Consider the following 23,058-nt stretch of genomic DNA (forward strand, 5'->3'; position numbering starts at 1 on the left):
CTATCTGTGATGAACTCTGTTCTCAGCCATGCGAGGAATGTGCCCGCTGTGCCCACCCACCCATTAACCTGTCCAACAAGCCACTATTGTCTGGGGCTTTAACAAAACACATCTCCATGTCACGTTCCAACACACACAATTTCACCTCTTGCTTGGCTCATATTCCAACTTTTATTCATGTTTATGCTTAGAAATTGTTAACACATGTTAACACTTCCAAACATTTGCATGTGATTAATCTAATAGAGGACAAGCTTATTTTTCTTTGCCATTCTTTGCATTGTAAGTACTCATCAATGATTACAAACTCTAACAACCCACAGAACCTTCAACAGAGTCCCAATAACTGTGATTCATGCGCCTTTTGTTTAAACGGCGGTGAATATATTGGATTCATGGGTCTTTCAAACCAGATCTGGGGTGGCAGAGCCAACTAAAAGCAGCTGCTGCAGCTGATCAGAGTTTCATCAACTTCCTTTCACAATGAAATGTTTCTCCGTGGGCTGTTGTAGCCTTGAAGTTGATGTCACAGGTCAGATGTTTCAAACAAAGCTAGTGAGGGATGATGGAAACAACACTTGACCCGTGCTTTAAACACACCTGCTCAGAAGGCTTTACAGTACATTTAATGATCGGGCTCTCAGTGCTTAGCACATTTAGCCTTGGTGTCAAAAACCAGCTTCCTTTTAATTTAGAGCCAGTGGAGACTTGTCATCAGAATCTTGTAGGAATCCATTAAAAATACTGAAATGTTGAAAACTTTGCAGCCAAAAAAAACATCCAACCATTGCTTAGCAAGAAAGTCACATGTTTCAGACCTTTTGAGTGTCAAGAAAGCAAAAAATACAACAGTTTGGACAGGACAAGTTGTGAAATTCCCACACTCTTAAATAGTGTTACATGAAGCAATCGGAGAAGCCCACATTTTCACTGAGCACTTGCAGCACAGACATTCAGGTATGTGATCAACGGGTTGAACATGAACTGATTAGAGAGGGTAAGATTTAATCAGTTCCTTCTCCATTTCACAGTACTTTGAGGTGAGCTGTCTGACAACTTCATCGTGCTCTTCATCCACCTGCATCTTTAATCTCTGCTGCTCCTTTAGAAATTCTGCCCACTCATCTTTTAAATGATCCAAGTTCTCCTGCAGCTGGGTGCTCTGCAAAAACACCAGAACATTGAATGGTAGCTGCTCTACAGGCTGAGGATTTAACGATGCAAAAAAGTAGGGAGTCTGAAACCTGTAATACACACACACACACACACACACACACACAACACACACACACACACACACACACACACACACACACACACACACACACACACCTCAATATGATGAATCCCAGAACCAACTGAAATCAATTTTATTATCATAAATATGATGCCATTTGCGCCTGCAAAGGTTCTTTTGCTTTTAGGGTTACCTGCTGTGCCTCTAGCTCCCTCTGCTGGACTCGAGCCGCCATGTGATTTGCAGCCTCCACTGTCAAAAAAGGCGAAAAAAAAGGTTTTATATTTGCAATCTCGAGGCAAAACATGAGAACCAAAATCTTAAGTCATTCTACCAACATCATGCAAACTGCTACTTCACAATTATTTCAAATACATTTATTATTCCATTAAAAATATTAAGCCAGGGTTCCAAATAAATAACTTCTTAAGCACATTGGATCCCAAACTGCACGATATCATGAAACACGTATGGCAATAACAAAGCAAACACTGTTGCAGTTGCAAGCAAACACTGCAAGCATCTGATATGGATGCCCAACACTTGAAGCGATGTAGAAAACTCACAGCGTTTATGGATCTCAGACAGCTGTTGAGCGCTGGCCTCCATATTTGACATCTGCATTTGCTCCTTTGTTTCCAGCACCATTTTGTTGACGCTCTCCAGCAGCCTGCTCTCCCTGTAGCCACGCTTCTCCTTTACAGCAGAATTATAGAACAGAGAAAACATATGTTTCTGAAATCACTGCAGAAATCATTCAAAACAGTTCATATCAAACGGTGGTTTGGCCTGGGGCAGCTGTTTTCTGTCATTCCTTTCCAAGCCCTTTTAATAACACTGTGAAAGCACACAGGTGCTTTCAGAAGAACACCTCCAGCATGGGGCCACTTCTGCTGCAGGTTCCTCTTAGGCCACCTTCAGTGTCTGGCTACTCAGGGCCAGAAGTGCATGCATAAACCTCACATAAAATCGTGTCGTACGCTTTTGGAGGAGGTGGATTTGTTACAAATTTATACTCACCAGCCTCTTTATTAGGTCCACCCTTTCAATTGGCCCTTAACACAAACATCTGATCAAACGGCTTCAACTCAACTCTATCAGACATGTTGATGAGCTCCAGACAATCTGCTCAAGTTCAAACCAGCATCAGAATGGGGCAGAAACGGGATTTAAGAGACTGGGCAGACAATAGTACAGCAACAGTAACTCAAATAACCACTGGTCCCCACCAATGAATGGAGAACCCCCAACATCTGGAACCGTGAAGAAACTGGGCCACAACAGCAGGAAACCACAAGGTGCCCCTCCTGTCCGCTCAGAACAATAGAAGACCAGAACAATGCTCCCGGTCTGACAAGTCCCCATTTCAGCTGCAACATTCAGATTTTTGGCTCAGAATTAGCTGTAAACAATGTGGCAGCATCGGTCCAACCTGGCTGGTATCAACTTTTCAGGTCTCAATCCAATAGATCACCTTTGGGGTGTGGTGGAACAGGAGATTCTCATCACAGATAATCTGATAAGGTTTTCCTCTGTGTTAGACATACCAACTTTCTCAAACCTGGGCTACAGTCCTGAAAGAACTGAAGCAATGCTGAAGGGTCCAACCTTTTACCAGTACGGTGGGCCTAATAAAGTGGACTTTTATTCAATTCATCAAACGCCATAATGTAACATGAAGTACCTCAAACTCTTTTACAAGGTAGCGAATTTCTGAATTGATGACTGGTCTGTGGTCTATCAGTCTGGACTGGATATCACCCACATCTGCAAAATAAAAGCACATGGAGCGAAGTGATGAAGACAAGCTGTATTTTAGAATGTAGCATCATTTTAACAGCTACATATTAAAAGAAATGTCGCACTGACACAATAGCAACTGACGTTCGCATATTTTAAGTTCCAAATGCTCAACGCATTAATTGCGCCTCTAGTCTGTTTCTCTCTCTGCATCTCAGTGCTGTGCGTGTGTTTTTAAGGCATCCGGATCAAGAGAAACGTTATTGTGGTCAATCTTTGGGCTCGAGTTCACTCACCTTGAGCAATTTTGTCCATTTCCGTTTTAACACTACCGTTTGTCTCTCATAAGGCAGCGAGCCTACAAGCTAAATAGCGAAATATTCCAAAGGCAAGGATGTTAACTGCTAAAATTCCTATGACATACGCTGAAAAGAAACAATTGATTTCTAATTGATGTCAGATGCATAGAAGTCAGATGACTGAGATGTCAACTACTACTTCCGGGTACAACTGCGGACTCAACCAAGTGGCTTTGAAAGGGGTGTCCCAATCATTTCATTTAGAGACATTTGTTTGTCATTAGACCGCGCAAACCCAACACTTTAATGTTGTTGTAGGTGTACTATTTGTCATTTGATTAAATACGCTGAAGAGTGTGAGTGTTACACGATGAAAGTGACAAAACTGCCGCGCAAATTGAAGACAGTAGATGTCAGTGTTGCACTGTGATGGAAAGTACTACATTTCTTCTTTAAGGGTATTCCGCATTTTTAATGAGGCATCTTTTGAACACCAGGGCACCAGCAGCAGTAGAGCTTATACATCTTTGTTATTATTAATATCCATATGAATGTTACATCCGTTAATACATAAATTTGGTGTTTTGCCTTGTACATTTATGCACATAAAGATACAATGAAATTGCATAAGGATGTTCATAAGAATAGTGCAAGATGTCTGTAGTATAAGGGATATATCTACCCCCCCAACACACACACACACACACACACACACACACACACACACACACACACACACACACACACACACACACACACACACATACATGAGAGGGTGTGCAGGTTTTGCAGCCAATATCTCAAGTTGTTGAAACTTTGTTTTGGCCATAAGTTCATTAATATTGTCGTGCTCAGCTAAGAGAAAAGCATTAATATGCGACACAAGTACCCCACTGTCCACTTAGTTTAGTTAAACACTTTTTACATGCACCATTAGGCTTGAATAGAGCCTATTAAAGAGATTAAATGATAAAGAAACAAGCCCTTTTGCTGCATCCTCATGCACGAGGGGATATTCAAGAAGACTTCTGACAACAAAACATGTCAGACCCAGCAAAAGGCTTCATTAGAGGAATCTTGTTTTGCTTATTCATGACTCTACAGGGGGAAATTAAAACCATTAGGATCAACTCAGAACAGGGCAAGGAGCGAGTAGACATTAGGATAAAGCGCTGCAATGTAATGCAGAATATGTTATGGCATATTATTCATTTTGAAAATCAATAAAATACTTCTAAATTCTGAGACTTCTGGAATGTAAAGAGAATAAGAAATTGTGGCCCAAGAACAATTTGTTTTGCTAACCAGAGATGCATCTCTCTCTCTCTCCTTGTTTTTTTTTTTTTTTTTTTTTTTAAATTTAATTGACTATCTTTATTGCAAGCAATTTAACTGGTACCAAAGTACCAGTACAATGTAACAGAGAAAGCAAATTATTTTTTTTAATTATTCACCAGCCTTTTTCCTCCATCCACAATCCCACCCCACCCAAAAGGGAGCAGTCCAATTGTAATGTGTGATAAATAAAGAAAATGTTCTAAAAGTAAATAAAGAAGGGGGAAGGGGGTGTTTTGGGGCTCAGGCATCAGCATCACACACAAACATCAAAGTTAAATATAGAGCAATACCTCTTTCATTCATCTACCCTGAGATAGAGGTTGAAGGAGTTTTCAGTTGAGAATGAGTTGCCTTCCACCAGAGTGAAAAAGTGAGAACAGACTGCATGACTTTAAAGGCATTATTATTATTATTGGTATTACCGGTACATTCTTTTTTAACTCACAGGTGGAGCTGTAATTTCAAATTTGAGGTTTGATCCTCATAGTGTCATTCACTTGCAGCTCTACAGTATAGAAAATATGACAATGTGGCAGTGGAGCGTCTTCAGTGCCTGTGAACAAAAATCCAAACATTGGATAATTGGCTGTGTTTATTATTCCTATATTTGATTTTTAATTTTTTTTTAAAATATTTGCCTATGATGGTATCTTTCCAGTACATTTACAGTGTATTTGGTTGTTTTGCTTGGTGTTTTTTAATTTTTGTACATCAGACCTAAAATTACATCACAGCTACTGGGAGAAGAGCTGAGAACTCAAACAGAGGGTTCTCACTTCACATTCTGCTGTGGACAAAACTTGGAAGATGTTCTGGTAGCAGGAGAGGAGCCAGAACACCTTCAGGGCAGTGCCGAGGTTCTGTTGAGCAAGGTATCGAACCCCAAATACTAATCAATGGCCCTGTGTTGAGCCAGGACTGCCTTCACCCATAAGCATTTGGGATCAGCTCCAGCACCCTCCATATGACCCTGAAAGGGATAAAGAGCTAAAAAAAAGAGAAGAAACTGGTACCTAGTTTCCCGCCTGCATTTTCGCCACAAATGGAACCAGAGAATCAACAATGTCCGCACCGCTATGTCATCAATCAGCATGATATTAATGCTGCTTCTGATCATCACTGATTATGGTTAGGGTTAGTGTTACTAACTGCAGCGTTATTAACTACAGGATTAGGGTTATTAACTGCAGGATTAGGGTCACTAACTGCACAGTTAGAGTTACTAACTGCAGCTTTATGGTACTAACTACAGGATTAGGGGTATTAACTGCAGGTTAGGGTTTGTAACTGCAGCATTAGGGTAACTAACTACAGGATTAGGGTTATTAACTGTAGGTTATGGTTTGTAACTGCAGCGTTAGGGTTACTAACTTTATTCTTAGGATTACTAACTGTATGGCTCGGGTTACTAAATGTAAGGTTAGTGTTAGGGCTACTAACTGCAGGATTAGGGTTACTAACTCCAGGGTTAGGGTTACAAACTGCAGGATTAGGGTCACTAACTGCAGGTTAGGGTTATTAAGTGTAAGGTTACTGTTAGGGCTACTAACTGCAGGGTTAGGATCACTAACTGCACAGTTAGAGTTACTAACTACAGCTTTAGGGTAATAACTGCAGGGTTAAGGCGACTAACTGCAGGGTTAGAGTCACTAACTGCAGGATTAGGGTCATTAACTGCAGCATTAGGGTCACTAACTACAGGGTTAGGGTTACTAACTACAGGATTAGGGTTATTACCTTCAGGGTTAGGGTTAGAGTTACTAAATGCAGGCCTCGTTGTTAAATATCTCTATTCTGACATGCTGGATATCCAGAGGTCGATATTTATTTCGTTTGCTATACATTTTTTATTTGAATTTGATCCTATTAAATATACAAACACCTACACAATAGGTGTTAGAAATAAGACCTATGCATAGTTTAAATAGGATTATAAAGAGCAGGAAAAATCAGGAAATAGCAACCTAAATATCAGCCTTAATACTTATCCACAGATGAGCTTTCCAAAGCACAAAACTATTTGGAAGACCAAGCCAACATCAACATAATGAGGGTCTCTCTGTCCCTGTGCATCATTGTGTTGTTCAGTTGTGGTTTGCATGAGGGAGCTCGTTGCATGAGAGAAACCATCTCTTACTCTTTTTGTGTGCCACATATTTGCACTTAAAACATTTCTGGGACATTGTCCAAACTTGTCAATGAAATGAGGATAATAGTTAAGATAAAATTCATATTTGGAAGAGAGAATGGAAACATGTATTTTACAGTAAATATTCCTTTTCCCATTATTAATTATTTTCCACTATTTTCACATCGCGTCATTCCAATTTTCCCATTTACCCTAATATTGTTTAAAACATTGTCTTTAATCAAATGCATTACAAGATTGTTACAAGATCATGTTTTAAATATCCTTCCTTTGGACACAAATTGTACAGCATTTTAACCATGAATATACCTGAACAATATTTTTCCTATGGAAATATTCCTGTTGTTTGTTGAGTTGATTTTGACTTTACAGACTACACAGACTACTGGACAAAGGCTGTTCTTTCTTTCTTTCTTTTTTTTAGCTCTCCTCCAGATGATGTCCTGCAGCACTTCCACAGTCGGGGTTTCAGCATGGTGTTGGGAGCTCTGGGAGTGTGCTCTACCAAACCTGCCCACTGGCCCCGGTGATGCTCTTCTCTCTCAGACCGTCTCTCCTTGCCAACCTGACCACACTGTTCTTGTAACGACAGTTCTCACATTACCCACTGGGTACAATTATTCTGCATTTTACCACTCTTCATTCACTCCCCCCCACTCTCAGCTGGGTCTTGACATTGAGGTCCAGGCGGAAGGCCGCAGGGCCGCTGCTTTGTGTTCACAGTGTGCTGGATGGCTCTCGCTGAACTGGGGATCAGAGCAGGTGGGAGGGCTGTTGATATAATAGGGGTATAGGAAGAGACCCCTCTGGGCCAGAAGGGGGTTGGAGGAGGGGGGGGGGGGGTTACTGGCCAACAACCCACCTACCTGCTTCTGCCTTTTTTACTTTCCATTATCAGCATCTTATGTCTTTTTTTCCAACCCCCCCCCATCCCCGGTTCTACATTCCAGTGCCACCGCCAACTCTGTCTGCCAGAGGCAAGATGCTTCTGAGCTGCCCACTAAGAAAATGGATGGTACTGAGTAAGAGCAGAAAAGAATGAAATGTTTAAAAAACCCAGAACAGAAGGACAAGAAGGTACAGACACAAACATCCACTGTTAGACTAAGCGTACCCCGTGTAGTGTGAGTCCATCCTCACACTCTCTCTCAAGGCCTGATGGTGGTTGATGGCAGTTCAACAGCCTGAAGATCAACATATGCACTTATCCGGTTCTTTTAGGGAAGGAAACTTTATTCTGCGTTTCACAGCAAAATAAGAACTAGAGCTTGTCATCTTTGTCATGTAAGATGAGTAAACTGTCTCTCTCTCTCTCCCTCTCCCTCTCTCTCTCGTTGCAGGGAGGGACCAGCATGTCAAGCATGATTAGCATTTGAGGCCCCTGCTGCCATTGCGGAACTTGTCCTGTAGATTAAAGGGAACCACACTGCCGTCCCCCCATGGGGGACCGTCCTTGTGACCTCTTCGGTGCTGGCGAGGGGAGGAACTTTGAGTCAGCTGAGGGCAACGGACATAAGAAGATTTCAAACCTGTTGAGGAAGCGGGTCCTGAAAAGTGTTCACAATCATTGTCACAGGTGTTAGGACCATATAGGTGGGTGTGGGCTTCTTCTCATCACTTCTGTGTGCTTAAACACACATGCACACAGACAACACCTCAGTGTTTTTAAAGTCTTCTGCAGTTTCTGCATTTATCTGTGTGTGTCTGTGTGTGATTTATCTTAGGATAGAGCAAAGCAGAAAGACAAGGAGTAAGAAAAAAGGGGTCTGCCCCGGGGTCTGACTCAAACACACACTTTTCGGGCTGCTGTGGCATGTTGGGAGCAGTGCCTCGTCAGATTAGGGCCATGCTGGCTGTGTTTGATGGCCAACCTGGACAGACAAGGCCTGCCAGGCACAAACTGCTCAGGCACATGATGTCAGGGCACACACACATGCACCCATACACAAAAATTATCCCGTGCCAGACCAAAGAGACAGATGACACCCAGCATGAAGCTAAAGCCAAATCTGTAAGCATCTACTGCGATCCAGCTGGCTAGCCCTAGGGTACCTGTCTCTGCGAAGTGGAATCAGCGTCACCCCCGTGAGCTGTCAAATTAGCTCACAGGGCTGGAAATGCTGAAGAGATTTGGTCTCTTGTTGTGGAAGAGCGAAGAAGGGGGAGTGAAAATGGGGGAGGTGGCTTCAAAGAAATCTTATTCATTCAAGCTCCTGTTGGGAAAAATGGGTAACCTCCAAATAAAATCAGTAAAGGTGGTCTTTTTACAGTGAACCTGTGGAGGATGGGACACACACACACACACACACACTAAAATACACACACACACACACACACACACACACACACACACACACACACACACACACACACACACGCGCACACACACGCCAGGGGCAAGTTTACTGCTCCAGCTAAGCAGTCACCTGGGCAGGGTGCACCAAAGGCTTTTCCACCTCTTGTGTGTTGTGGTGTGTGTGTGTGTGTGCGTGTGTGTGTGTGTGTTGTGAATGTCAGCCACATGTTAAAAATAAAAAAGAGAAAATAAATGTTACTTATTTTTAAGAACTTGATCACTTTAAAACCTCTTCACTGATTTGTCACAGCAGGGAAACAAATGAAGGAAGAGTTCTTTGATTCCTATAAGAAATGAAGAAACCAGTTCTGCTGGTCTTCAAGCGTCCCGTCGCACCGACATGCTAATGGCCACAGCAGGCTCCTGAGTGCAAGCTGACATGGACAGTGAGGAGGTAGAGACCGCCAACAACAACAACACTGTGTCCTGGTGTGTGTGACCCCTCCAGTGAGGCTGCGCAGCCTTGAGACAGAGCAGCAGATGTGTGTGTTTGAGAGTGAGGGTGTAAGATGGAAGCTGACAGGAGTTTAGCGCTGATGACCACCACAGCGAGAGATGGCAGCAGGCCACCTGGAGGTAGACGTCAATCTTTCACCATTGTTGCAGTGTGTGTGTGTGTTTGTGTGAGATTGCTCTTGCTTAGCACCGAAGGGCTCAAAATTAGACTTTTTACACAATATATCATAATGGGGTTATCAACACATTTAAATTAAAACGGTTATAATTTGTGTGACACGAAAGCAAATCCTATAAAAAAAAAGTTCATGTAAAGTTATCGGCAATTTAGTACTTGTAAATTGTGAAAAAAAGATGAAGTTATCATAGGAATGTTAACCAGTTGTCATACGACATAGAATTTTGATCTATTTCAAACATAAAAAGCTTCACTGTAGCAAAAAAAAATACACACAGCAAATTAAACAGTCAAAATGAATGAATCTGTGCATAGATATGTACATTAAAATATCACTACTACAGCAACAATATGTCATCCAATACACTCATACACACACACACACGCACGCACGCACGCACGCACGCACGCACGCACGCACACACACACACACACACACACACACACATTTATTTGAAATAAAACAAGATGTTTCCCTTTTTTTGTCTCGACAACATTAAATGCTGTGAAGACTGTGTGGTCTCCTCTGTGTGGAAGGTTTCTTTTCTCCTCCTCCTCCTCCTCCTCCTCCTCCTCCTCCTCATCTCTTGTCTGATGTTTGTCCCTGGAGCTGCTCCTCTCAATGTCTTTGACTAAACTTCAGCCAGCCTTGGCAGCGGCGGCGCCCTGTAGGAGCCCAGTTGAGAGGAGACCAATATGACTGTAATGGAGGGTTTGCGGGCAGAGGCTATCACACTGTGTCACCTATAAAATGCACAAAAGCCAAGTGGCGGGGTGCATAATACTCCTGGCTACAGAGGGGTTTTAAAAAAAACACATCAGATGAGCCTCTGAAGAGTTCAGTGCTGCAGACAGAGGAGACATTTTCTTTTCAGGCTCCCTGTTGTGTCAAACTGGCCATTGAAGCATTGAAGATTATGGTTTCACATTAACTCTTGAGGTGACTTTGTCCATTTAAAAAAGCTCCTTCTGGAAAGTTTGAGGTTATCCCTTTTTTTGTAACATATTGGTGACTGCAGTAATCCAGGCATCAAGCAGGAAATCTGCGCAGACATCAGTTACAATGACTGAAGCCTTTAATTCACCTACTATTGATTTTTACCAACACAATTTTTCATTGTGTGTATGATATTGATATTCATATGATATTCCTACTTCCAAAAGCCATTTTTTGACCAACTGTACTACAGTAATATAAATCTTTCTCAACTGGTCGAGCCACTTAAAGCCCAACACAGTGTGAAATGAGAAATAACACCATGTCAGCACTTCTTTGTATTAATACATCTACATTATCTACTTTGTGTGTGTGTGTGTGTGTGTGTGTGTGTGTGTGTGTGTGTGTGTGGTGTGTGTGTGTGTGTGTGTGATCATCACATGCTGCCCCTGAGGTTGGTGTTTCAGTGAAGGCTGTAAAGAGGAGCATGACAGCTGTGAAAGTCACAAGGGAAGTCCGCCAGCACAGTAAGCGAGACAAAGTTTCCCTCCCTCTGGCTACAACCTGTGTGTGTGTGTATCTATATTTACACACACACACACACACACCACACACACACACACCACACACACACACACACACACACACACCTGTCTTTCAGGGCACCATAGTGCTGCTGTAATAGTGCCTGTTTATGCGTTTATACCTAAGTAAGTACAACTGAAAACCTTTTTGAGTGTGTCTGCGTGCACAGAAAGGCTCCTGAAGCCAAATACCACACACTGGGATCTATTGTCAAGTGGAGCTGTGATCCGTCAGCGCGCCACAGCCTCCACCACAATCATCCCTCCATGCTATCAACAGCATCTTTCATTGCCGACCCCCCCCAACACACACACACACACACACACACACACACACACACACACACACACCTCTGAGGCATGCAGCGAGGGTGACTCTGTTTGTTTTTCTGTCCTCCCCAAGGGTTTTACATCAGAAACTCCTGGTTTAGGAGGGGTTAAAGGTTGTGAAATGCTAAGCAAGTTTGGGGCGGGCGTCTGTTGGGGAATCAGGAGATAGAGAGATGACTTTGGTTTTTTTTTTTTTTTTGCTTTTTGCTTTTCAAATGTCGATTTCACGCCACCCTCATTTGCGGGTGTTGTTCAAAGAAGCTGGCAATCAGCTGTGTGTCATGTGCTGTTAAATTTAGCCAAAATAAGAAGTGTGTTCGGTCATCCCTCCAGATCAAACACCAGTAAATCCTGCTGTGCATAAACACATAAATCTGTCCCTCTGGGTTGCCAGCTTTGGGCTGCAGCTTAACTGTATTTAAGGCACACTCTAGAGTTTAATCAGTTATATTTATCTATCCGTTCTTGGCCGTTCCTCTTTTAAAATACAGCTTGAATTTAGGTTTCAGTTGCAGATGAGAATGTCTCTTCGCCTCCTGGTTATTGAATCGACAGAGAGGTTTAATGTCATGGCGCAGTTAAAATGAGAACAATCCTCAACACTTCACAGTCTGCAAACTGAGGAAAGAACGTGCCTTTAACCTTTTTACTTGCTTATTCATGCCTATGAACACACACCACCCTTGAATTTACCTCCTAATCAATTCTTTAATTCTATGATGTATGAAACGTATTGAAGCTGAAGTTCTTTGTGAGTGCTATTACTATTATTTATTATAGTTATTATTGTTACTATTATTGTTATTATTATTATTGGCATTATAATGATTACTACTGTTATTATAATTATTACTATTGTTATTGTTAGTATTAATATTGTTGTTGTTATCATTACTATTATTATTGTTGTTGTTGCTGTTGTTATTATGGGGGAAAATAAGCAGTTTCTTTCGAATCACATACTCCATTTTTATGTCATCATGTTGCTTCTTTTCAATAAAATTGTTCTAATGATTAGTTAAAATATATACAGCAACATTGAAGAAGTGAGTGGAGCTAAACAAAGAAATTAGCAACAAGACCAGAAAAAAAACAGAATATAGTCGAAACCACACACTTAATTTTGATTAGACAAAATAATTAAAAGCATGAAGCATATCAAATATTAAACAATCACTACTACTACTAATATCAATAAGACATTATTATTTAATAATTATTGATAAGAAATATCACAATTGTGGCCTGAAACATTCAACATCCCATTTGTACGGACGTTGCTGTTTTTAGACTGTGTAGATTTTTGCATACGTGCATTTTTGAACAGTTTTTCCCAACTTTTTAATTTATTTTATTGTAGAAAATGTTAAAAAAAATAGAAAAAAAAGATCTGTGCAACTCCAAATATCAATCACAAGCTGCTAACAGCAAGTTTACCTCGTTTACTCCACTTTTTCTTAAAACAAAAACCCCTCTGGTGGCTTAAACCCCACAGCAAAATAGAGCGGAGTCAATAAGTCAACAAGTTGGAGTCAAAGTTAATGACGTGGAACCTTGTTCATGGGTTAAAAGGTTGTCTGTTTCTGTTTCTTTGTTTGTTTGTTTTTTAATAATGAGATGAATGAGTCCTGAAAAGTCCTCTGTATTTAACTCCAGGTAGAAACACATTTGTCATCCCACATGAGAACAGAGCTGTTTTAATAGTAACGGATGGGGACTTAAAAAGACACTCCTGGTTATATATGGAGATGGGGAATATGCAAATGAGGAGACTGTTGCTGTTTTGGTTCTGAGGGAGGTCAAATTACAGTAAATGGCTCAGGGACGTGATCATGGCCCACCAAGGGCTCTGTCTATTACCTCCTCACCCCGGCCCCTTCAACTATCCTCTACGATTATTGCAGATGCCACCGTCCCCGTGCTGCATTCTCCAAAGAACCCGTAGCCCCCCCACCCCCTACCCCCACCGTCATAGAGTCTCAGCTGCAATTACTTTTAGGATCACCACTCAGTGAGAAGTCAACTCCCCTGCAGGCCACCTATCAGGACCTATTACAGCAGGAGGGCAGGATGAAGTTAAGTGGCATGACCTGTGGGATAGATGGAAGAGGAGGGGGCATAAATGTATAGTTAATTTGTGGGACATTTGCATAAAGGCATGAAAATTGGGGGGAAGGAAATGCTGGCATGGCATCGAGGTGCCACTGAATCAACTGAGGACAAGCATGTCATGATCAGATTATATTATACAGAGGCAGTAAAAAAGTAGATCAACCTTTAGGAATTAGAATTTGTCATAAACATGATCTGACCTTCTCCCACCTTTAACTCTGTAGCTGTCGCTGGGGATCGCTCGTTTCTTTACCCCTTTGCTTATTGTCCAGTGCGAGTTTGGGTCGTTTCCACTGGGCGCCCACGGATGGTACTGGAGCCACCCTCCCAACCTGGGACATTTGACACGTTGTACATGTGCAGAACCAGCGCAAAAGTGGTTTTGAATCCGAGTATCCACACCACCAAAGTCATCGATGCCAACTCGGACTAATGCTAACCCGACTAAGGCTAACTCTAACCCTGACTGTCATTACACCAACCATTCATGTATTTTTTGATGATAATGATGGTGATCACATCACGTTTTATGACAGATGTTAACACACTTTCTATTGTCAGTATAGTTGAAAGGGTTATCTTTTTTTCCACAGTGGTGACTGAATGCTTCAAAAGTCTCCTTTACAAATTAAACTAAACACAGACTTCTCTTCCAACCACCTCAGGCCGAAGCCGTAACCCCAACAATTGGTGCGTAACCGTACATATACAAAATATGTCGCCAACGTACAGGAAAAGAAAGGGTGAGGAGCAAACCGGGCGGCTAATTCACCCACAGTTACCCTCGTTTGTGCGTGTGTGACTCCAGAGAACGAGTTAAGGTGCAGTCTTGTGCGATCTCTTTGCCCCGGGTCACACATATGTACTTTAGCTCTGACACTGCGACGCAGCCACCCATCTCTCTGATTGATGAGCTCAACGGCTGCATCTCCGAAGAACTTTGGTCTGGCTGAACACCTGAGATCCTTACGCAAGGCGAGGTTAGTGTTCATCAGGCAGGAGGATAAATGAGAGAAAAACAACTTAGCAGGTGCTGCTAGCACAGATAGTACGGTGGGGGATCAAGAGGGTGAAGGAGGTGTGAAAGAGTGAATTTTCAACTGACAAGAAATGAATACATGCAATTCTTAAAGCATTAAAATGGGCCTTTATCCTCCTAAATAGTTCATCCTTGAGCTCTTCTTGTAATAAAACCTCAAATATCCAGAGAAAGGCAAGCATCTGTGAATTTCCTAAGTTTATCTTGAATTTCATATGGTTCATTTCCTCCTTTACACCAGAACTGGCATTTCTACAACATGTGAAGGACACGTCTTCCTCCATCCTTGCTCATATACTCACATAATTGCAGGAGACAATCAGATGCCATCTTTATAGGCGCATGGTACAACTGTCATAATGTGTAAATACATGGTAAAGTGCAGTGCATAAGTCCTGTCACAAGCGTTTATAGCACATGGACGCTCCCCTCACCAGCGCACGCTGCTGATTGTTCCACTGAACCGGTCGACGGGAGCTCCTGGGACGATGTTTTTCTCCCTCCCTGTGATGTTCTTCAAGCTTAGAGAAGGGTGGCGGCAGCATGGCTGTTTGTTGCTATGTGTGTGTGTGTGTGTGTGTGTGGGGGGGGGGGGGGCGCTGTCTCATGGGGTCAGCTAACACAAGGTGACAAAGGCGTTGGGAGGCACACAAAGGTGACGCCGTGCTGACCATCAACCCTTCATTCTTTCCCCTCACCTAAAGAATTACTAGACCTGGTGGGGTTATTGATTGATCACATGACCACGCAGTTTATGTGAGCTGCAGCAAAAAATAAAATCTAAACTAAAAAGCGAACAAGTCTGTAGTGGGCTGTTACTGATGTATTCTTTAGTGCTTTATTTAGGATGCATTGGCAATGACGTGCTCTTGACAGATTATTGCAGGTTTTAGTATTTCAGCACGTTGCTTGTCACCATTTTAGGTGGAGTCATTTAAAAGTGCCTGACCTCTGACCTCTCCCTTGCCAGGTTGCAGCAAGAGGTGGCCAGTTGATAAAGCTGCCAGAGGCTGGGAGATGGTGTCCAGGTGGGAGGGAGGGAGACCCCTATAGGTCGGTGCCCCTTCGGCTTCTGTAGGCGAAGCTTGTCACTAATTGATAGCGGCGTTGTGGTTACCTGCTGGGGCCTCATCCGTGCTTTTACTGCACTTGGGTTTGATCCAGCGGTCATAACAGTTTTTCAAAGAACTGATATTTTCAGTCTGTGGAATCATTCCCCACTCAGTCCGACACCTGACAAATGTTTGTTAGAATCGAATCCTCTGTAAAAAAATAAAATAAAATAAAAATAGAAATGCCATTGAGTTCTAGGTTCCATGGCGACGCTACAAAACAAGGCTTCCTTAAGTTTGGACTTCTGTTATCTATATCAGATATAACAGCAAATTCCTGCTGCTGAAGATCTGAAACGACATTATGAACAACTGTAAACATGGAGGACAAGGGCTTCTTTAATCGCCAACCACATCAGAAAGTAGCCAAACCAGTCACAAGGCTCGCTCAAATGACTATGCTGTTTATACCCTTCACACTTGTCAAATACAGCACTGTTCCGGCTCAATAATACAAAACACATTCTCTGGAAATAATGAATAAAGGTCCACTATCAAAGGTCAGGGGTCACCGGATTTATTGGCACAGGATATGATGGTTACATTTGATAACAAACCCGAAGAGACAAACAGATTAGAGGCCGGCGAAATGAACAAGTGGCTGAAAGTGGGATTCTTTTCAGTTATTTATGCAAGCAAGTACTCCATTACTTCATCCAAGTTGTGTGCTCCAAGAATGCTAAGTTCTAAAACCCCCCCTCTACTGCATGTTTACCATTATTGCGTTAAATTTGCTATCACTGCTAGTAGCAAAACAACCAAAAGCAACATTTCCAAACATACAGATCATTGTTCATGTCACAAAAAAGATCTCTTGGCCTCTGGGTGCTCTTTTTCCTCTGTGGTCTCCCTCCCTAAGCCCCCCCAGTAGCCCCCTGGGATTGCGAGGGTTGAAATGACACACAGTGGCTGACTGTCGCCCAGGGCTCTGGGTTCTGGCCTTGGCTGGCTGGATCTGTGTGGCAGCTGGTGAGCCCGCTGCCCTCTTTCTGGCCTGCAGCATCAACAGTGGTAGTCGTGGGACTGATTGGAGCCACACTCTGATCTCTGACTCTGGGGCTGAAGCTCAACTGCTCACTGCTACCTACAGAACTGGTGGAGAGGAAGCCAGAACCAAACTAAAAAATGGCTGAAAGCTGCTGGTGGAAAAAAAAAAAAAAGAGATAAAAACTACACTCTCAATATGGATGTCGGCAGAGAGGTTGACTAAATTTGTCAGTGGCAGCGAGACGGCAGATCAGAGTGGACTTGGCGTGGATGTTAGCGAGCAAGTAGTGACGTTAGCTCCTGATTTGACATCAACTTGCTGCTTTTCCTAAAAACATCTTTTATTGCAAGAAACTCTTTATTATTATTTGACCTGAAACAAGTGTCACTGTATGTTTGGCAGCCTTCTCGCACTGATGAACAGAAACTTGTCTTAAATAAGCTAGCATCACACAGAAGAAGATTCCCTTTTAGAATGATCTACCCCCAAAACTGCCCCAAAAGACTGCCACCCAACACAAACCTTAACTCGGTACTTTCACGCGATGGGACGCAAGGATTTCTCATCAGTCCAGCTTTAAAAACCTCGATAGTTGCAATAAAAAGTTGAACTGAGGTCTGACCGCGTGAAGGTACCGAGCGTAACACGTTTGGCCTTTTCCAGGGGCTCCATTATTAAAAGAAAAAGAAAGTTAATTTGGATTAACAGAAAAATATTTTGGAGTTTGAGGATTTTTAGATTCTAATTTATTCAAACAGATATGTGACCAGGACGGAAGAGTCCAGGCAAGGGCCGCGATCGATAAGACAGAATTAAACATAGAAGCACCCTGGTCTGCTGACTTTGATAAGACTGGATGATGCGGTTAATAAAAGGGCAGTTCTGGTGCGAAACGTTGTGGTGATTCAGCTACGGTCCAGTATCAGTGGTGCCTGCTGGTGTAAATTCTGTTCCTCAGTACCGTTACGAGGGGAAGGTGGTGCTGGACACCAGGGTAGTGCTGGACATGATCGAACCATCTTGTCACATTGACAAACTGCTCCTTCTCGTGGATGGCCATGTCCACCTGAGAGAGAGAGAGAGAGAGAGAGAGAGAGACAGAGAGAGAGAGAGAGAGAGAGAGAGAGCGAGAGAGAGCAGGTCAGCTGGATATCTGGCAGCTCATGGAGCAGAAACTCAAAGCATTATTTTCTTTCCCGACCCAACAGCTCTTACAAAGTATTCCCGCGTCTATAAACAACAGCTCCCTCATGGTTTCAAACATGAAATTGTCAAATTTTAGGATTTGAAGTTATTATTCAACAGATTATATTCAGCAACATGTTGTAGTCGTAGTGTGAGGAATCAAACTGTTCTTGCCTGAACTGGGTCTAGTAAAAATAATCAAATAATCAGGTTTCATTGGGTCACTAAAAGTTTGTTTTCCTTATTTATTGGGCAATTAGGCATCAATAAACCAAACACCGAAGAAGGGAAAAATCTTCTAATGGTCAGCATTGGAATGCACTTCCAATATTATCATTATTTCAAAGCTATTTTATGTAGATGTGCCTTTTAAATAGTTCAGATTTTTGTTAAACTATCTTTGAACCCGCCTGATTAACATGTTCATCATCATTGAGGATCCTTTCCTCTGACGGTTCTTTTGACTCCTTTGCAGTTCCTACTACTAAACCGAAGCAACAATTCCAACATTATTAAACTCAGAATGCTGCCCAACAAATATCTATGGTACTTTTTTGCTCTTTCTATTCCTGCTGTGAGAAGTTGACACATACGAATCTCCCACATGATAGTAAAAAGTAGGTGGCAGCAGCAGCAGAGAGCGACAGGATGGAAGATGTGTGCAGTCAGGTTTAATGCATGTGCCCCCCCCCTTCCCCCAATGAATTGAACATCAGGACAGGACGTGTTTAAGGCTTGGACTGGCTGACCCCTTGTCCCCGAGGTTCCAATCCACTGATTGCAAACCAAAGTGACGCCCTCCTGCCTGGTGGCTGACATGTGATCACCCCCTCCCCACATCTCATGGCGGCTTTTCCATTCCTAAACTCACTTTTGTAGAACGCTAAAAGGCACAGCAAACTTCGCTGTCCCTGGACTGAGGCTAAAGACTTCACTTTGTGCCACATCACTTTATTTCAGTGAAGTGAGAATGTGTTTGCAACCCGTGTGTTGGTTGCCAACTTGCTCCCGATGCCCTCTGGCTAAATGACTGGTCTAATTGTGTCTTATGAACGGCACCAAATTGCTTATTAAAGTTGTGGTTTGACTGAAGTTCTGTCTGATAGAAAGGGAAAAGGATGGCTGAGGTGATGGCTGAATGACTCCATGGTATGATGCTGAGAACAGCGCCGGGGCAGAACCAATCCATCATGTTTACTCCCCACCATGCAAATCCAGTTGTCCTTGAAAAGTGATCTCAAGGTTTTCTAAAAGGCTTTAAAATGACCCTGTCAAGGTTTGAAATGGACGTCAGTTGGAGAAAAAAAATGTAGATCTGTCATTAAAAAAGCACGAGATTTAGTACAAAAGCTAGAGAAAAGTTAACATACCATGAATGGGTGGATTCCGTAGTAAATAAGAATATCTGCTAAGGTGAAGTGGTTGCCAGCCAGATAGACCATGTCCTGCAGGTAATGGTCAAGGTCCTGTAAGACACCAAGTAAATCCATAACCATGCTGATAAACATGTTAAAAATTGAATCCAAGACAATAAATGGGTTTTAAACCCAAATTTTACTGTGTAATGAGCAATATAATTTAATCTTAAACTTGGGCATCGTGATGTGTTTCATGAATCGTGTATTGAAGTGCTGGTCCCAGGGGACGGGACCGTCTTCAACACATTCTGGAAAGGGGAACACACAAACACACACACACACAGACACACACACACACAGACACACGCACACACAGATCATCTTAGGGGTAAATGGAGTTATTGTGCGGTAAGAGTGACTAAAGCCAAACAAGGCATGAAGACAACAGATTTCCTCCCCTTCCACAGTCAGATTCTTCCTTTCCTTAGCCTACAGCCAGGCTGAAGCCCAGTGGAGCAGCAGCGGAGAGGCTCCTGCAACCCCCAACAAACACGTGAACCTCAAAACCTGGGCTCTTGCCCATCTTCCGCCACCCTTACTGCGTCCTCACTCAGTAGTACACTTACATTAAACAACAGTGAGTTGAGAGGAGTTCAGTTCAATGATAAGAGAAATCACCAAATCTAATTTGAACCTAAGTTAAATGAATATCTGCCCCCAAAAAGCTTCTTTTGTGGAACAGTTAATCCTTTCCTTACATTTGCGTGGGCCAACTTGAAAAATCGAAACAAGTCATCTCATGGACAATTAACTCGAATATATCTAAAGACAAATGGAGCGACTGGATGCATCTGGCTTTGTTTAAAAGCTCTTTAAACAACCCTGTCAGCTTGTTTCTACTTTACTCTGCCAGATAACTGGCTAACCGGTTTAGGAGTGTGCTCATAACTGACATAATGTTGATCTGGGTTAGAAAATTTGGGTTTCCTTATTTGCTTCCTAGGAGAAGAAAGTTGAAGAAGCTGACAGTATTTACATTTGGATAATTTAATGCGCTTTGACTGCTTCATAGAGAAGTGTTAACGCTGGTGATGAAGCAGCAGGACAGGACAGGACAGGAAGGGACAGGAGCCCAGTGGCGACCACAGCGGAGCTGCTGAGGGCAAATTTCTTCTGTAAGTGGCACCATTAAAATATTTAAGAGGCTTGTCCAGATAACATGCTGCCACGCAGCGTGACTCCTCAGACGTGCCACAACAGTGTGTCACGCTGAGACTCCATACACACAAACACTTCACGCTGACATGACAGTGCCAAGGGGCGCCGAGCATGATGATCCATTACAGGCTGTTTTTCACCAGGCATATTACATCTTTTTTCACTGTTTAGTGATGCCATGTCACTGTAGGGCCAGACTTCAGCCTGTATTCTTGTTGTCTTTTTCCTTATCAAGATGAGCACTCACAAAAAGGACCTTGCTGGTGGGCAGAGAAAGGGGATGCAAGAGATCCCGTCTCGCCTCTCCGAGATGGGGATTGAAAGCAAAACTACGGAATATCCCATTTTTTGCAAAAATGTATGAAAAGCACGGTTTTATGAGTAACGTCTAAACATTACCTTCAGAAACGTTTTAACATCGTCCTTCCTACAGCGATCCAACTTGGTGACTCTGTGTTCTATCCACTGCTGCACCACGGCTCTGCTCTCAGCAGAATCTCCGAGCAGATCTGGGCGCTTGGCTTCTTTCACGAGATGACAGGCAATGGTCCCCAGTCCAACCAAGGGAGGACCACTGTTAATCTGGAGCACAGGTACCTGTATAAGAAAGGACACAAAAAGAGGAAGGGCAGGAGAGGACACTTTATTAGGAATCAATTAAGCTTTCCCTCTGCTCTTTCTGAATAATCCCTTCTACAAAAAGTACAGACAGAATATAAAGTGTGTTCCATAATCTTACCACACCTGACATAATGTGGGGGTCTTCTCCCTTTTCCTAAATGGTCATGCACAAAATCTGAAACCTTTTTACTTTCACAGAAACCCAGAAGAGCGGAGGCTTCTTTCAGGGCACCCTGGGCATCCAGAAGCCCTCGGCAGGGGCCAGAAACCAGCCCTGACCAAGTAATGAATGCAGAACATGTTCATACTTTACAGTAGTTCGATATAGTCACGTTTGTCATTTTCCCTAATATTCGGATGTTCAGAGGCACCACATTTTGGGTTTCCATCAGTTGCAAGCCATCATCAAATTTCTAGAAATTACACTTGAATGAGCTGAGTGTAATAAATCTCTGATTTCAGCTTCTGAAATAAATCAACGTTTAAATATCTACTGAAAACAGCTGCAGCCAGCAAATATAACCATGCCTGTAGAAGACAATGACCACCACACACAAAAAGCATATTCAACACATATGGTTAGCATTTTCTAGCTTGGACCGCTGCGCAGATTGCTAGAATTTACAGGATTCTTACAATTGCTCATATCAATATAAAGACATATACGAATGCAAAATGGATATATGAGCATGTCACCTTTTTAACTCCTTGCGTGCTATACTTGTGGGGCTTTTTTAAGCCAAGAAATTTCTCCAAAGCCGATAGCTCCCGGGGCGCCATGTTTGGGACTGCGGAAATGGGGCAAAACATCCGTGTGATGTGATTGGATGAAAGCGCTAAGTCCCGCCTATCAACGTCTGATTGACAAGAAAGGGAACTAATTGGGAAAACCCAATCCATAAAAAGACGTAACAAAATGTAACGTAAAATTGCATCATGATACAATATTAAAAATTGAGCTACAATGAATAAATAAATTATCTCGTTATGCATTATTCAAACAAGTCCATAACAAGACAGAAATTTTAGTATTCTCGTAATTTTAATATTTTCAGAATTCAAAGGAATTCCCTTTTTTGTGTTAAAAAAATCTGGCGTATGGGCTGCATATTGGCCTACCTGCTTGGTTTAAGGTATTACGGTAGTGGACTGAGACAGATGATGTGAAGGTTACACAACGTAGTACTAGTAATACTGTTTGAAAGGAGTTTGTGAATCACATTTACAATTTTAAGAAATGTATCTATGATATTTTTTATTTCTCTGTTTTTTGTGTGGTTTATGGCACCTGTTACCAGCTGATTTAGTAAATATGGTCTTCTGTCACAGATACTGAAATGTTGTACAGTGTTGGGGAGTGTTCCTTTTGTGTTTAGCAAATGTATTCACTCCTCACTACACAATGTAAAATATGCCCTGGGCAGACTTGTTACACACAGAGCTAAATATAAAGGTCTATAGAAATTTATGATTTAAATTGTCTGTAAAATATTTAACTCTATCACTTCACAGACAGTTAAGTGTGGTTAATCAAATAACCAAACAAGTGCACAAATACCTTTGGCTGGATAAATGCCTATAACTAACGACTAAAATCAAACCGTGCTGTGCAATCAAGTGGGTTCCTATGGAATGACTTCACCGAGCTTCTCTATGAGAGTTTATAGTAACATAGAATCCAAATGACAGTGGACAGTCAGTTTCAGTCTGAAGTCCCATGGCCAGTCCTGTCTGCTTTAACAGCATGTGATGCTGTGTGTGTCGTGTCTGTTTGGATTTACTCTGTGCCTCTACAATTTTGCCATGAAAATGTCACCTGTC

At 42.3% G+C, this 23,058-nt stretch overlaps 2 protein-coding genes across 3 annotated transcripts; both read right to left on the reverse strand.

The window, feature by feature from the left end:
- Nucleotides 1-152: 152 nt before the first annotated feature.
- bloc1s5 (biogenesis of lysosomal organelles complex-1, subunit 5, muted) lies at nucleotides 153-3,493 on the reverse strand. Of its 2 annotated transcripts, none has more exons than XM_057012684.1 (5): nucleotides 3,274-3,493; nucleotides 2,922-3,004; nucleotides 1,804-1,933; nucleotides 1,431-1,489; nucleotides 153-1,162 (listed from the first exon to the last, which is right to left on the reverse strand). In XM_057012684.1, exons 1-5 carry the CDS (start codon nucleotides 3,290-3,292, stop codon nucleotides 989-991), a joined length of 465 nt encoding a protein of 154 aa, XP_056868664.1. In that variant the 5' UTR covers nucleotides 3,293-3,493; the 3' UTR covers nucleotides 153-988. The 2 variants fall into 2 exon arrangements, with proteins under 2 accessions (XP_056868664.1, XP_056868665.1); XM_057012685.1 differs by having other exon boundaries at nucleotides 153-1,244.
- Nucleotides 3,494-16,368: 12,875 nt separating this feature from the next.
- eef1e1 (eukaryotic translation elongation factor 1 epsilon 1) lies at nucleotides 16,369-22,068 on the reverse strand. The gene is made up of 4 exons (XM_057013283.1): nucleotides 21,934-22,068; nucleotides 21,016-21,213; nucleotides 19,411-19,506; nucleotides 16,369-17,921 (listed from the first exon to the last, which is right to left on the reverse strand). Exons 1-4 carry the CDS (start codon nucleotides 22,045-22,047, stop codon nucleotides 17,778-17,780), a joined length of 552 nt encoding a protein of 183 aa, XP_056869263.1. The 5' UTR covers nucleotides 22,048-22,068; the 3' UTR covers nucleotides 16,369-17,777.
- Nucleotides 22,069-23,058: the final 990 nt, after the last annotated feature.

This window comes from Takifugu flavidus, chromosome 17 (genome assembly GCF_003711565.1).
Source record: "Takifugu flavidus isolate HTHZ2018 chromosome 17, ASM371156v2, whole genome shotgun sequence".
NCBI classification, from domain to species: domain Eukaryota; kingdom Metazoa; phylum Chordata; class Actinopteri; order Tetraodontiformes; family Tetraodontidae; genus Takifugu; species Takifugu flavidus.

Bases quoted from the DNA above. Each gene is read 5' to 3' on its own strand.
- eef1e1 (XM_057013283.1), bottom strand. From the start codon at position 22,047: ATGTTTTGCCCCATTTCCGCAGTCCCAAACATGGCGCCCCGGGAGCTA. The intron at 21,214-21,933 runs GTGACATGCTCA...TTTCTTATACAG, and splicing joins GCACGCAAGGAGTTAAAAAG to GTACCTGTGCTCCAGATTAA. The intron at 19,507-21,015 runs GTAATGTTTAGA...GGTGTCTTACAG, and splicing joins ATGTTAAAACGTTTCTGAAG to GACCTTGACCATTACCTGCA.
- bloc1s5 (XM_057012684.1), bottom strand. The intron at 1,934-2,921 runs GTACTTCATGTT...TCTGCTGTAAAG, and splicing joins ACCTTGTAAAAGAGTTTGAG to GAGAAGCGTGGCTACAGGGA. The intron at 1,163-1,430 runs GTAACCCTAAAA...GTGTTTTTGCAG, and splicing joins GGGAGCTAGAGGCACAGCAG to AGCACCCAGCTGCAGGAGAA.